Source organism: Vipera ursinii, assembly GCF_947247035.1.
Source record: "Vipera ursinii genome assembly, chromosome: 1".
NCBI classification, from domain to species: domain Eukaryota; kingdom Metazoa; phylum Chordata; class Lepidosauria; order Squamata; family Viperidae; genus Vipera; species Vipera ursinii.
The window spans coordinates 162,549,289-162,565,590 of NC_139512.1; the positions used below are offsets into that span (position 1 = coordinate 162,549,289).

Here is a 16,302-nt window from a genome sequence, read left to right on the forward strand (position 1 = left end):
CCCTTATACACTGAAATACACTATCCATTAAAACATACAACTTTCTTCCAGCAGCAGTGCAAAGAAGACTGAGCCGGGGGGGGGGGGAACAAATATAGGGAAAGAGTCACCTGAGGTGACACTGGAAGGTAAGAAAAAGATGGGGGGAATAAAACAGAATGACAGTTTTAGAATGATAGTTTTAGAATGATGTAATTAGGTATAAAAAGAATGAATTCAAAATTAAATTTATCAGGAAAACAGGCCCTCCCAATCTTTCAAGGCACTTACCTTTTTCAGCAATATAGATTCCCTTTATTCACTCCTATACTTCCCAATTCATTAAGATATTGTATAAGGCCGTGGTGGCGAACCTATGGCACGCGTGCCACAGGTGGCAAATGCAGCCCTCTCTGTGGGCACGTGTGCCATCACCCCAGTCCTAGGCCTTCAGCTGGGCTTTATAAAACCTTTTTGCTTTAGGCCTCCACCGCCGTGTGCAAAAAAAAAAAAGGGTTCAATCAATCAATCAATTTCAACTTCTTGCAGGAACAAAAAAGATCTAGCAAAGTTAGAATTGATTGATTGAACTTTTTAGCCTGCCCAGTCTGCCGTTACCACTGCAGCCACGCCCACCCAATGGGCCACACCCACCCAGCACCCGATGATACATAAGTGGGTTTTGGGTTGCAGTTTGGGCACTTGGTCTCTAAAAGGTTTGCCCTTACTGGTGTAAGGTAAATAATATAAAGTTTCAATATTCTACCCTTTCAAGGAAAAAGAAAGATAATATTTTTTTCATAAGAAATACCTATTCTGTCCTTTATTTCAATAACTTCCGTAACTTCTCCAGGCTCTCCGATACCAGCGGCATTGATTGCTCTGACTCTAAATCTGTAGAAGCCTCCTTCTTTTAATCCAGCCACAACAAACTTGGTTCCTCTTATTTCTTTGTCTTTTGCCTGAAGATGAAAAATAAGATAAGAGTCACCCAAGACATTTCCTGCAGGGCAGAAAAACTAAGAACAGAAAGGAATTATGGGTGGCTCTAATATGGGCATGCACATTTCTTATCTGGCAATTGACTGTAAAGTTCCGAAGCAGGAAAAAAAATAATAAAAGTTGAATAAAAGATGAAAGAGCCATCTTTATCTCTGAGACATATGATGTGTGGGTAACATTTCTAATTAAAACCTGAGATAAATTGTGTACAATCATTGTTTCTCCACAAGGGTCCCTAATTCTCAAAGAAAGCTAAGTACATATGTGTTATAGCACTGCAAGCATGATAAGGAGCTATGGTGGCACAGTGGTTACAATGCAGTATTGCAGAATAATTCTGCTGACCACTAGGGGTTTGATCCTCACTAGTTCAAAGTTGACTCAGCTTTCCATCCTTACGAGGTTGATAAAACAAGGACCCAGATTGTTGGGGGGGGGGGCAATATGCCGACCCTATAAACCGCTTAGAGAGGGCTGTAAAGCACTATGGAGTGGCATATAAGTCTAAGTGCTATTGCTATTGCTACGTGCCATTATTAATATTTTTAATACAGTCTTACTCTAGACATTAAGATGATTTGTATATAAAACAACATTTTTAAAAGTGATGCTAGTCACCGCTAGTAGATTTATTTTTATAACTTCTAGCACTTTCTCAGATAATTGGTTTGATTAGTATTTTGGTACAGAAACATCCTGTATTGCAGTTGATGTAACATAGGCAGTATGTCTGTGCACAGGCAACATTGTCTTCCTCTCTTTCTTTTCAGTTCTTTGTCAGGCACAAAGACTTTGTCAGATACAAATGCCTTACACCTTTCCTCTTTTATTTCTTCCTTCCTCTTGCTCCATAGGTTATCCATGTTTCTGTAAAAGCTTCCTGAAGAGAGCCAAAGCAGTGATCCTGCTGTTGTGAGGTCAGACTGATGAAGCCGAGACATCTTGGAGGATGGAGCTCACTGCTTATCATTACTTCCTGAATATGTCCAATTAACAAGCCCTGCCATAATGTGTCATAAGTACATGTTCATGGCATCTCATTACCTACCTTTTCCCACTGTTCCTTCCCTTCCTCTTTGAATTCAACAAGGTAACCAGTAACTTTAGAGCCACCGTCTTTTAATGGCGGAGCCCACTCAAGATCAACTGATGATCTTGTCCAGTCAGTGACCTTTGGAATTGGAGGGCCAGGTGGAGCTGAAAAACATAACAACATTTATTTATAATAAACATCATACTGCCTGCTGTTTGATAATGCCTCTCTTTCCCTCTTCTCATAGGAAACAAAAAGCAACTGAAGCCATTTACCAATTGGGTCCCTTGCAGTGACTGGATCAGAAGGCATGCTTGGTGGGCCCACACCAGCAGCATTAATAGCATATACACGGAACTGATAATCTGAGCCTTCAATGAGGCCAGTTACTTTGTGAGAAACGCCAAGGGTCATAGGCTTAATAGGATCACGGTTAACTCTTGTCCATCTCTTTCCAGTGGTTTCTTTGCGTTCCAGCCAGTAACCTGTCACGGGAGAGCCTCCATCATATTCTGGCTCCTCCCAGTTGACAGTCATGGAGTCATGTGTGACGCTGCTTATGGTTGGTTTGTCACAAATTCCAGGAACAGCTAGGAAAAAAAGATACACAGTTTGTAAGATAAAGTGCTAGTGCTCATTACTGCATAATAGTTTTTAGCTTTTACTTGGAACTGTGCGAACTAAGAGGGACTGGGATATCTAGCTGTAACTCACATCTCTCAAATTCTCCTACTTACTGAACCATCAGCAAATTATCTGCAATTGGGGGAAGCACATTTTTTAAATCCAGCCTCTTAAAGCTATAAGGGTCAATATAATTATTGCATTCTCTGCCAACCACCATCTTTTCACGTGATGATGGTTCAGCAGATCCCATGAACAGCATGATTGGTTCCTGATGCTGGAGCAAATAGGATTTTCTTTGTTGGAACCCTGTATTTAATGATGCATAATAAAGTATTTGGACTCTAATTCAGAGATTTTAATATGTTTTTACTGATAAAAATAAAGAGGCTATCCAGAATAGAATACATGTATTAAAAAATTATACAATGTTACATACAATAGAATACATACAATAAATAAAATAAAATTATACAATTCAAAATTGAGCACTAATATAAAATTAAGGTGCATTCTGAGAAACTATACAAGTTTTGTAAAGAAAAAAAATATTTTTGAAGACTTTAATCATTATAAATACATTTGAAATAACTGTTGGTTTGTAATGATCATAGTGATTAATCTGATTCCTCTTCAGTTATGATTTCTAGATAAATCTGTTTGAAACAATTTTGTACTTACTGAAAAGATTCCTTGCTGTTTCAGGTTCACTATCAAGAGGCTCCCCAATGCCATATTTATTCTGTGCCATAATGCGGAAGATATATTCATGGCCTTCAACCAGCTTGGGAACTGTGAAAATGCATTCCTTAGGTTCATCGGTAACTTTGATCCATGTCTTTCTGTTTGCTTCCCTTTTTTCAATAACATAGTTTGTTATTTTAGAGCCACCATCATCTTTTGGAGGTAGCCAAGACAATGTCATCTGATCAGCTGAAATGGATTCAAATTTAATGGGTCCTTCTGGTGGTCCAGGGCGACCTGAAAAATATATTTGGTATAGTGAAGCAAATTGTAACATTATGTAATAAACAATACATTAGATGGTCAAAACTAAAACGTATTAATATTTACCTAGAATATTTAGTCTCATTTCCTTTGAATCTGTTCCAAAATTATTGACAGCAGTTAGGGTGTACAAGCCTGTATCCTTTCTGCGAGACTGTTGTATCACCAATGTGCAGGAGTCTTCACCCACAACTTTATTGACATGTTGATCATATATAACCGGTAATTTATCATCTGGTTTCTTTGGAGGAGCTTTAGCCCAAGTCAACGTAGGGAAAGGCACACCCTTCACTTTAGCTACAATGTTGATATCTGTTCCTTCTTCTGCCTCCATAAACTCTTTGAGTTCAATTGATGGAGGACCTACAGACAAAACCAAGTAAAAGTTATTCTATCAATATAAAGCGTATGGAGGTAAAAGTATTTTTACTTGAATATCGAAGTGAAAAACGTCTTATTGCTTCTCAGCGTGTTACTTCCCAACAAGTAGCAAAATACAGTTACATTATTTGTAAATTTTGCCTACAAATTGTCAGTAACAGTCAGTGACATAGTTAGTTTCATTATATTCATTTTGTTACACCTATTAACCATAATTCACATCTTTGTCATTGGAGCTATTAGAATAATTGAAAAAAAATGTCCATAATTGTATTTTGGGAGGAGGGGGTATTTTTCTTTTAGATTCACTATCTCTTTTTATGTTCTACGTACATTTTTGTATCATAATTTTATAGTCACCTTATTAATACTCAGTTTTGAAATATCTGTAAATTGTAGTGATTTTGTGGTTTTATATTCTGTGTTAGACAATCCTACTATGAATACCTGGTCATTTTTAGCATTCTATATACTTTTATAGAACAGCATACATATTACATAGATTCATATAGCACTGCATTCATAGGTGATTTTGTAATCCTAATTATATTTCTAAATTTAATAGCAGCTAGCACCTTAAATTTTGGCTAGTCTTACAATAAGTAGATTAGCGTGTTGGCACAGTGGGATGGCTTTAATTTTAGCATTGATATAAACTTTGTTGATCAATGGCTGAAATAAACGATGATGATGACACTTACATGTCTGATCTTTGACAACAATAGGTCCAACAGTAGCTGATGGTCTGCTAGGCCCTGCTTCATTTACTGCTTTCACTCTGAATTCATATTCATCACCTTCATTAAGGTCCTCAACTGTAAACTTTGTTTCTTCCACATCACGTTTATTGCACTGGCGCCAGGCCTCCTTGCCTTGACCTGTACGGTCCCAACGAAGGCACTCAATATTGTAATGTGTCACAGGAGCACCACCATCATTCTTTGGAGGTTTCCAAGTCAGGTTGACAGAGTTCTTGGTGATCACACCAATCTTAAGCTTGACGGGTGGATCAGGAGGTTCTTTAAGGGAAAAAAAAAGAAACAAACAGAACAGAGTAAGCACTGGTAACTATTATATTATCCTAATAAAAGCAAGTTTTTCACTCTGATTTAACTCACGGATGGGATCTCGTGCTGTCGTTCTTTGAATTGTATCTGCTGGTGGGCCAACACCAAAGCGGTTTTCTGCACGTACGCGGAAGAAATATTGTTGTCCAGCTATGAGATCAGGAATAATTAGTGAAGTTCCAGCACAGTTTGGATTAACTTTGGTCCAGGCTTTCCCTTCAACAGTTCTCTTCTCTATAATGTAATTTCTGATTCTGTCTCCACCATCATTGTCTGGCATTTTCCATGAAAGTTTACAGTTGCACCTTGTTATATCACTTACTTTCAGGTCTTTTGGTGGCCCAGGAACATCTATCAACGAGAAAACAACACAGAATTATTTAGCTTTAGTTAAACCATAGTACTGGAGACATGGTGCAAAATCGAGATTCAATAAACTTACCAAGAACATTCACCCTCACGTTTACGGTTTTTTGTCCTGCTTTATTTTTTGCTGTAATGCTATATTTTCCAGAATGACCTCTGTTACACTCAGGAATAGTAATTACTGAACTGGTATCAGTTGATTCCACCTACATAGACAAAATCCAAATGAACTCACTTAGAAATTGTTTAAAAAGTTAAAGTGGTTAAGTCTTATAATAGTGAATATAGTGATATATAAATGTAATTTTATTTAAATTGAAATAAAAATTAAATGTAGTGAATCAAATATAAATTATTTCTTACTGTAGCATCTTCAGGTATATTATGTCCATCCTTTAAATAAAAGAGAAAACAGTAAATCTAAAGATATTTAAATAAATGTAGTTGAAATTTTGAAATAGTGTTATTTTTTTTCTTACTGACCTTCACTGTCTTCTTTGCATCTCCTTCAAATTCCCAAGTTACTTTGGGAACTGGGCGTCCTTTAATAATTGCTGGGATTTTGATTGTTGAGCCAGTACGACAAGAAAGCAAATCTTGTGCTTTAACATCAATAAATATTTCTGGCTCTTCTACAAGATACAAATCACATAACTGAAATTAATCTACTTATAATCATTTATGTATTTTCCTCATGAAAAATATACATGTATAAAAGAGCGAGGTCACTCGTTTTAATAACGTTCTATAGCTGCTTGGAAAAATATAATACAGTAAAACATGACTAACTGATAGATTGTAAAAGGAATTGCAGAAATTCTAGACGCCATTCACCTCTCCTTCATTAACAAGAATAAGTTGGGCAGCTATTCTGGAATCTCCATTCACACATTATTCAATCTTTCATAGTCTTTTACTTTATTTCACAATGTAACAGAAAATATTCTTACCTAGAATTTCCTGGCATGGTATTTCTGAAGTAGCAAGACTCGGCTCTGATTCCCCTGCAGCATTTACAGCCTTTACTCTAAATCTGTATTTTCTTAGCTCTTTCAGGTTGGGAACAGTACATTCACAGGTAGGGAACAGCTTGTCTGGCTCGTTCGCATTCTTCCAATCCAAACTACCTTCTTCTTGCATTTCAACAATATAACCTTTAATAGGACTGCCGCCATCTTTTTGTGGAGGTTTCCATGTGAGAGATATGGTTGACTTGGTTCTGTCTTTGACATCTGGGCATGATGGTGCACTAGGAGGAACTATGGGGCAAATGTAAAATATTCTGAATGAGAATTATATCTTCATTGTTTTAGGGAACTCTCTGCATATATCTATATCTATATCTATATCTATATCTATATCTATATCTATATCTATATCTATATCTATATCTATATCTATATCTATATCTATATCTATATCTATATCTATATCTATATATCTATATATATCTATAGATAGATAGATAGATAGATAGATAGATAGATAGATAGATAGATAGATAGATATAGATAGATAGATATAGATAGATATAGATATAGATATAGATATAGATATAGATTCTACTTGGCTGAAGTTACAAAAAATTCAAATGCTAAAGATATTATAGGCTATATATTTTCTAATAAAACAAACAATTAAGGGAAGTTGCTATAGATTATGAAGATATGTTCTTATGGCAATGAAAGGAAACTCACAATATGTTACCACCCACATGTCATGGGATAAAATCATAGGGTTGCTATTAGACAGATTCAGGGCAGATGAAACTAAATGGAAGAGGATGCCTTTTGAAGTCATGGAACACTTAAAGCTTTCCCTATACTGTATACTCACAGATTGGATCTGCGGCTTCAACAAGATCTGACGGTTCACTGGGAGGACCAATTCCAGCAATGTTAATCGCCATCGCCCTGAACTGATATTTTACTCCTTCAATCAAACGCAACACATTGAAGTCCAGTCCTTTCACTGAGGGTTTTGTTACAGGTGCTCTGTTAACGCGAGACCAATAGACACCTCCTTCTTCTTTCTTCTCTAGCCAATAGCCGGTAATTGGTGCTCCACCATTATCCAAAGGAGGTGTCCATGTTACCAGCATCGATGACCTAGTATGATCTATGACTTTTGGTTTTCCAGGTGGCCCAGGTAGCCCATAAGGATCCTTGATGACCACTTTCTCTGAAAGACATTCATCACTTATTCCATACCGGTTTACAGCCCTAACTCTAAACTGATAGTGACCATCGGTTGTCAGTTTATAGACCTGAAAAAAAACACCACAAAATATTATGTGTCATTAATTAACGTTATTTCTACGAATTTCAACATAGCATATTAAACACGAATTGGTCATTCCAGTTACTTTTGTTGAACAATATTTAGAATGGTTAAAAAAATCATTCTGAAACATTGTCTGGATATGCTTTACATCAATAGTTTGCAAGTATTTTGTAAAGTTAAAGTCAAGTACTACATAATCATTATTTATAAATGGCAGTTCTAACATGTAGTAGCTCATTCCAAGCTGACATTGCATTAAAAGTTCTCTTAGCCTTGAATTTAATCAAAATACAATAAACAATTGTTTTAATGCTTCTCTTTCGGTTATATTTGTATACAGTAGTTTTCATCTTAAAACCGTGCATTTTTCTTCAAAATCAAATTTACCCCAAATCGTCTGTCTACCACAGTGCTGGATACTTCCTCCCAATCTACTTTCTTCTTGCTTGCATCACGCTTCTCAATAATGTAGTGAGTAATTTCACTGCCACCATTATCAAGTGGAGCATCCCAGGTTAAACAGCAAGATTCAGCTTTAATGTCCGAAACGGTGAGGTTTCTCGGTGGAGAAGGACGATCTAGATTAAAAACCATTTTCAACACTGTGTTATATCAGAACAAACGGAAGACATTTTTAATCACTGAAGCAGCTCATTAGATACTTACCAAATACTTCAACGTGAACGTTGCGGAATGCAGAGCCCAAACGATTGGAAGCTGTAACTGTGTAAGTGCCTTTATCACTTCTAGCTACTGCAGGCATACTGAGTTCAGTTTTGGCCTCTGTTCGAGATGTTTCCTTTTTGGTGATCTTAAGGGCATCTGAGGTTTTCTCAATGGGAACCTCATTTTTGGACCATTCAATCTTTGGCATGGGAAGACCCGTCACATCAGCAGGAATGTTCACTGGTTGCCCTGCCATGACTTTGATAGTATCTCCCCTAACGGCCAGACGCAACGTCACTGTTGGAGGTTCTAAAAGGAAATCAGCACAATCAATAACAACGCAGTTCTTTATAAAATATATTAATAACAGGCTCCCAGTTCATGCTTAAAGTTAAGGCATAATTATTAAAGTACTTCACCTTCATCGTCTTGGATAACAACATTGAGTGGCAGTGACGGTTCACTTTCTCCAATTTCATTGACTGCCTTGACTCGGAATTCATACATATGCAGTTCAGCAAGATTATCCACAAGAAGTGAAGTGGCTCGGCAAGGTGTTTTATTGACTCTTTCGAATTCATTTGAGTCGTGCCTTCTCTTGTCAACAAGGTAGCCAATGATAGGGCTGCCTCCATCATTACGAGGAGGTTTCCAGTCAAGGGTAACTGATGATTTTGTTCTCTCTGTATACATGAACCTCTCTGGGGCAGTTGGAGGGCCTATTGTGAGAAGAAAGTTATAGTGTTAGCTTTAATTCACAGACTTGCACTGGAAGAAGGGTTTTTTTAATCACATCTATGGTTATGCAGTAGTATGACTTAAAATTAAGGCATGAAATATTTAAATAATGTATTCATTTGGTATTACATCCCTGTTTTCAGAGAATTAGATGCACATATTATTCTGCCCATGTTAATGCATTTTTGAAGATTTCTGTGTCCCCACCACTCAGTTATCATTCCAAAAAGCACTTTAGTAAAAGGAGGCATTGGCAGAATCAGCCAACAGATAGCTTTCATATTACAATTCTGATTATATTTGTAATATTCATATTACAGTTATGATTAAAGGTAACTGGTTGTGCATTCATCAAAACTTGGAAAGAGTGCAAAAGCATTCCCTTTCTCTGCAAGAAATATAATGAATATTTCTGTCTATTTTCATGATCATGATCTGAATTTGAAAATATTGATATTTCTAATATTCTCTTGGTAGTCAAGCGTTTTGATATCCCAATGGATATTTTTACATATATTCTATGTGAGTTCCAAATTTATTCCCTAGGCTTTTAAGATGAATTAATTTGGGACCTGCTATACTTCTTCAGTTTGGTTCTTAATCATAAATAATCTATACCAGAAGCAAGCAGAGATCAGGCTTGCTAAATTTATTCTGCATTTCAAGAAAACCCCCAAGATCCACCAAACAGGGACAACTGCAAAAAGCATGCAATAAAGACCAGGGGCAGGGACAAATCTGCTTTCACCATCAGAACTAGATTGAACTCATAATATTTTTATACAAAATATGTTGTGGTTATTATTTAACTGGAAACCATGGGTGATCTACTGTGAGTCACCCAGAGAACAGCGTGGAGGTCCTTCTCTGTTTCTGCCCAAGCCTGTTTGCAATATGCTTATGAACAGAAAGGCATACAAAAGATAGATGGGCTATTTGGATTTATTTAGATTTATATTTATTTATGTTGGCAATAGTTCCTCCCTTGACTACATTAAATCACCAAAAAAATGTTCTATCTTGTCCAAAAGCAATCAATATGCTAGTAACATTAGATTGAAGGCATTAGCAGTGCTGAAACGGCTCTTTTGATAGGACTATGCTATTCTTCCAAGAAATGCAAATGCCTCAGCTATAACTGTGAAAAAAATAGTCCAGTGATTTTTATCAACAGAAAAATCTTGGTCTTATAAATAAATAAAAATATTTTTCAGTTGAAATTAAGAGTCAAAGTATTTCAAAACACTCTCATGGGTCATATTAACAAAAATAATACCTTTGGGATCAACAGCAAGTAGTGGCCCAAGTTCAACTGGTGGACCACAGCCAAACTTGTTCTTGGCGAATACACGGAACTTATATTCTTGCCCTTCTACAAGACCAGTAATATCACATTTTGATCTCTCTGTATCCACAGCGAGTCTCCACGTATGCATTTTGGCATCTTTCCTCTCTACAATGAAGCCTATTATCTCACTTCCTCCATCGTCTTTGGGATCATCCCAGTTAAGCAGACACATTTTTCTGTTCACCACAACAGGATGCAGATCAGTTACTGGCCCAGGAACATCTGAAAAAAGAAGATACAAAGTGTAATAACAAAGGCACAAATACCTCCTCAAATAGTTTCATTAAATGTTGCATTTCTTACCAAATATTTCTGCTCTGGTTGCGGCAAATTTGGAGCCACTCTCGTTAGTTGCAGTAATCACGTATCTTCCGTGGTCTTTTCTGAGTGCATTTTTAATACTTAATACTGATGAAGTGCCAACATTCTCAATCACCACTCGGTCCTTGTCGATTTCCCCATCCTCTAAAGTCCACACAATTGTAGGATGAGGACGTCCAGTTACAGTAGCAGGCAGTGTAAGGGTTTGACCTGCCAGTATCTGAACACCTTGTTTGACAGAAACATCTAGTTCCACAGTAGGAGGTTCTATAGTCAAAAAAAAAAAAAGAAAGAAAGAAAGAAAAGAAAGAAAGAAAGAGCATTGATTGCTTCACAATGACTTGTGTAATTATTTCACACGAGAATTTATTTCAAATTAAAAAAATGATAATACCTTTAGGTTCTGCAACAGTTACCGGTTCTGTTTCTCCAGGAGGCCCTTCCCCAGCAATATTAAGAGCAGTCACACGAAGTTTGTAATCAGCACCTTCTCTAATTCCTTTAACGAGGTAGCTTAGAACCTTAACAGGTTTCTCAGTGCAACGGGACCATTCGCTTGTACCCAGAAATTGCTTATAAACATGGTAACCAGTGATGTCTCCACCTCCATTGTATAGTGGAGCATCCCATGCTAGATCAATAGATGTTGAACTTGTATCAAGGATTCTTGGAATAGGTGGGCCAGGTGGTACTGAGGAAAGAAAATACATAAATCAATATTAATAGATAGCAATTTAAAGCTCCCTTATCTTGACCAATGATAACTGTATCTATTAAAGAACTTACATATTGGATCTTGTGCAATTTTAGGATCTGATGGGGGGCTAAATTTGCCAGGACCAGCTGCATTTTCAGCACAGACTCTGAAAACGTATGTTAATCCTTCCAACAATCCTTCCACTCTTGTTTCCAGAGCATTCACACGATCTTTATTCACCCGAGCCCAATGAGTGCCATTGATTTCACGTTTTTCAATCCAGTATCCCAGAATGGGGCTGCCATTGTCTTTAGGTTCATTCCATTTAACCAACATACTACTGCTGGTAGGCTCCTCAACTAAAGGTTTGTCGGGTGCATCAGGAGGACCTATACACAAGGGGGGGAAAAGCAGATTTTTTTAATGCCAAAACACATGCATTTGAAATTTCATGCAAGAATTTTATTTCACAGAGAGAGTATTTACATCATTTATAAAATGTTCAATACAGTCCTACAGAAATACATCAAGGGGATTTATTTCTGAGTAATAAACTATAGGATTTTACTACAAATTTCAAATAGCTATGCTGTCTTCCTCAAAGTATCTTCTATTCGGAATGTCAGTTGCTAAATGCAGTAGAACTTTACTGGTGGTTACCCTGAAAAAACCCTATGATTTCCACACTATTTATTTTCAGATAAGCCTCTCAATTTCCCACTAATATGGGATGGTTTTCATTTAAGAGAGAATGGCTTAGGACACTCTATTTAATCTATTCATAAATTAACCTTCCCTCTTCTGAAGGGATCGTAATTGCACTAGACCTTCCTTTTGTAGATCTCAGGCATAAACACAAAATGAGGCTCCCATAGAAATACATAAAACAGAAGTGGAAGGCCACCTCTGAATCAAAGTTTTAAAATTAATATTGCTACAAAAATGTGGCAATATGCATTTTGGGGGGGGGGAGGAGGGAAATGATGCATCATTTCTTTTAAGGCATAATACTTACCAAAAGGATCTTTAGCTACAACAGGTTTCGAAAGAGCTGGTGGTCCAGGCCCTACTCTGTTTTCGGCTTTCACACGGAAGACATATTCTTTTCCTTCAATCAATTTAAGCACATTATATTTGCAGTGCCTAAGTGTGGAAGTGACTGTAACCCAGCCGGTTTCAGTTTTTGCACTGTCTTTCTTTTCCAAGACATAATTCAGTATTTCACTACCACCGTCATCAAGAGGAGGATCCCATTTGCAAGTTATGGAATTTTTTCTAACATCCTCGAAAATAAAATTGACGGGAGGTCCAGGAACATCTATTTTTAAAACAAAAATGACGATTAACTCTTGCACGTATCGCAACACGTCTTTTGAATAAGAAATTGAATAAATTATGTACAGGGACGTACCTAAAACATTGACTTCACAGGAAGCTTTAGCTACGCCGTGGTCGTTTTCAACTCGTATAGTGAACGTGCCATGGTCTGCTCTGAGTGAGTCTCGAACAACCAGAGAAGACTCTCCTTTTTTACTGTTGTCAATGCTTAGCCGCTCAGGTATGGATAACTGGAAAGGCTCTTCGTCTTCAGCTTCACCTTTCTTCTTCCTGGAAACCTTGACGACCCTCTTCTTAATTTCTTGGGGTTGGATAACTTCATCGTTCCATAACCAAGCAATTGCTGGGTAAGGTGAACCTGAAATCCGTGCATCTAATGGAATATCAGCACCTTGCTTCACTTCAAGGCCAGCCTGCAAATTAGCACTAAGGGAGACCTTTGGAGCCTCTGTAACAATAAAACAACAACGACAACCCAACGTTAATTTATGTGAGAGAATTACAGTTAGTCCTCAACTTACCACAATTTATTTAGTGACCACTCCAGGTTAAAACGTTACTGGAAAAAAGTGATCTATGGTCGTTTTTCACACTTATGACCATTTGCAGCGAGCCTGGGGTCAGGTGATCAAAATTCAGACCCTTGGCAACTGACTCACATTTGTGACAGTTGCAATGCCCTGGGGTTGCCTTCCGTAACTTTCTGACAAGCAACATCAGGGGGAAGCCAGATTCACTGAACAATCGTGTTACTAATTTAACAACTGCAGTGATTCATTTGACAACTGTGGCAAGAAAGATTGTAAAATGGGATAACACTCACTTAAGAAATGTCTTGCTTAGCAACAGCAATTTTTTGTGGGGGGGCTCAATTGTGGTCATAAGTTGAGGACTACCTGTATAGCATAATATCATTTTTATGTATTAACAATGAATAACGAGGGGGAAAAAGTGTAAAACGTACCAGTAGGATCCACTGCTTTGATTAAAGGAGTAATATTAGATGGTTCACTAACTCCTGCAGCATTCTCAGCACGGGCTCGGAACTGATATTCTTTGCCTTCTTCAAGATCTTTTACAGTGTAAGTCAAAAGAGGCACTAAATAGTCATTGCATCTCTCCCATTTATCTCCTCCTTTAACCAGTTTTTCCAAAACATAACCCATAATTTTCGTTCCTCCATCATACATCGGTGGTTTCCACGTGAGCGTTACTGACTTTGATGTCGGATTATGAGTCTCAAGATCAAGAGGTGGATCTGGTCGTTCTGTGTATCGAAAATTTAAAATTAAATAAGTAAGAAGAAGGTATGGGAAAAAAATTTACATTTTGACTCTAAGCACTTGTTTATTAACATATAAACTTACGCTTTGGGTCCTCAGCAATCACTGGATTTCTCAATTCGAGGTATTCACCTCCTCCAATTTTATTGACAGCTTTAACACGGAAATAGTATTCAGCATTTGGAATAAGATCCTTTACATTCCATGCCAATTTGTTTTCACCAGACATCACCGGTATATATGTTCTCCTCCCAGCTTCTCTTCTTTCCAACACATAGTGTAATATGGGAGTATTGCCATCAAATTCTGGTGGTTCCCAGGTAATTTTGCATGAGCTTTTAGTTACTTCACTTGCCTTAATATATTTGCATGGTCCAGGCAAACCTAGATGAAGGTACATGTGGGTATTAAGTTTGAAAAATATGCAACAAAAATTCAAAGAATGTGAAGAATACCCATACTTGTGATAAATGACATGCCTACCAATTACAGTTCCTTAGAATAAAAGACAATTATTTGTTCCCCATTATAACTAGAATACCTAGATTATATTAAAGTTGGCTTACAGCAAGTACCGTTTTTCTCATCTCATCTTTCTCATCTTTCCTACTACCTTCTCCTACTGGTATCTTATGATTTATCACTTATTGTTTCTATCTCATGATTAATGATTGTAACTATGATTTATGATCCATGACCTATCCATGACTCTGTTTTTGTATGTACGCTGAGAGCTTATGCACCAGAGACAATTTCCTTGTGTGTAAAACAGTGCTCTTTGCACTGGCTCAGCACTATGAACCGAATGTAAATGTCTGCTAACAGGAAAAAACCCAACCCATTTACCTATTACTTTGACGTTCACTGTGCCAGTAGTTGAACCCAATTTATTCTCCAAGGTAATGGTGTAAACACCGGCATCTGCGTGGACAGCATTTGTGATTTCCAGCAAGGCAGAGGTGTAGTCGCTCTTCATGGTGGTTCTGTCGCCCGCTTTAAGCTCCTTCCCACTTTTATGCCATGAAATGGTTGGAGAAGGAACCGCTCTGAAGGGAACTGGAACACTTAACTTTTGACCTTCCACCACAATAATATCTGTGGTTTTTATATCAACAGTTGGATTACCTATTTAAAAAAAAATAGAGAAGAATAACCTCAATCTATGTTACAGAGCAATTTTATTGTGGCTGTATGCTTTATGACTGCTTTGGAGAGAAATATACGTACAATCGGGATCTTTGGCTACAACGTTTTCTGAAATGTCTGAAGGTTCACTAGCTCCTATAGCATTGACAGCTCTGACTCTGAGGACATATTCCTTGTCGGGTACAATGCCTTCTTCGGCTTTGTATTTCAAGTCTTTGACCGGCCGAGAATTTATTCTCATCCACTTTTCAGTTCCTGCTTCACAGAGTTCAATATTGTATCCAATGATAGGACTTCCACCATTTTTCTCGGGTGGTTTCCATGCGATGGCAATGTGTTTTCTGCCTGCATCTGTTACGTGCAAATCCAGAGGTGGTGAAGGAGGACCTGCCCGAACGGAGAGAAGTGTATTAGTTGCCATAAAACTGTTTGACCTAGCTTTATCTTTTCTACATTATGGTTTTTATTCTAATTTACTTGTGGGGTCTTCAATAGCCAGGATGTCAGTTGGTTCACTGGGATGACCACAGCCAGCTTCGTTTTCAGCACGAACTTGGAACTGCACCTCTGTGCCCTCAATGACATCCGTTACTCTGAATTGACAGTCAGGTCCAGCCGTCTTGCCAGCTTTTACCCAACGTGTGCCAAGCTTCTCTTTCTTTTCAATAACATATCTGTATTAAGAGGAATGGTATGGAGTTATGCAATGAAATCAATTTGAAACATTAAATTAAAAACAAAATTGAAATGTATCTACGCTGATTATTTGTTGCATCACTGGTCTACTACATATAGTATTCCATCCAAATAATAAACCTCAGAACCATTTAAAGCAGGGGTGTCAAACTCGCAATGTGACGTGACGTGTTGCAACGTATTGTGACTTTTTTTGCCATTGCCGGCAATGGGCCCGGTTTCGGCATGATGGATCTGGCTCGTGGGCCGGTAGTTTGACATCCCTGATTTAAAGGATGAGCTCAGTTTCCTGCTGTGTTCTTTCCTGATGTGTAATTTGCATTCAT

General features: G+C 37.6%; 1 protein-coding gene across 1 annotated transcript in view; it reads right to left on the reverse strand.

The window, feature by feature from the left end:
* TTN (titin) overlaps positions 1–16,302 on the reverse strand; it is a 314,290-nt gene that overhangs the window by 75,666 nt on the left and 222,322 nt on the right. Inside the window, exons 236-261 of the mRNA XM_083368347.1 lie at positions 15,758–15,954; positions 15,362–15,667; positions 14,981–15,259; positions 14,219–14,518; positions 13,816–14,118; positions 12,925–13,299; positions 12,529–12,831; positions 11,603–11,902; positions 11,211–11,507; positions 10,799–11,083; positions 10,424–10,717; positions 8,829–9,128; positions 8,410–8,718; positions 8,131–8,321; positions 7,297–7,726; positions 6,411–6,719; positions 5,944–6,092; positions 5,824–5,853; positions 5,537–5,666; positions 5,146–5,445; positions 4,729–5,046; positions 3,713–4,009; positions 3,320–3,619; positions 2,290–2,604; positions 2,030–2,178; positions 791–941 (exon numbers count right to left, since the gene is read on the reverse strand). Coding sequence (XP_083224473.1) covers positions 791–941; positions 2,030–2,178; positions 2,290–2,604; positions 3,320–3,619; positions 3,713–4,009; positions 4,729–5,046; positions 5,146–5,445; positions 5,537–5,666; positions 5,824–5,853; positions 5,944–6,092; positions 6,411–6,719; positions 7,297–7,726; positions 8,131–8,321; positions 8,410–8,718; positions 8,829–9,128; positions 10,424–10,717; positions 10,799–11,083; positions 11,211–11,507; positions 11,603–11,902; positions 12,529–12,831; positions 12,925–13,299; positions 13,816–14,118; positions 14,219–14,518; positions 14,981–15,259; positions 15,362–15,667; positions 15,758–15,954 — 6,917 coding nt within the window. The remainder of the gene's footprint in view (positions 1–790; positions 942–2,029; positions 2,179–2,289; positions 2,605–3,319; positions 3,620–3,712; positions 4,010–4,728; positions 5,047–5,145; positions 5,446–5,536; positions 5,667–5,823; positions 5,854–5,943; positions 6,093–6,410; positions 6,720–7,296; positions 7,727–8,130; positions 8,322–8,409; positions 8,719–8,828; positions 9,129–10,423; positions 10,718–10,798; positions 11,084–11,210; positions 11,508–11,602; positions 11,903–12,528; positions 12,832–12,924; positions 13,300–13,815; positions 14,119–14,218; positions 14,519–14,980; positions 15,260–15,361; positions 15,668–15,757; positions 15,955–16,302) is intronic.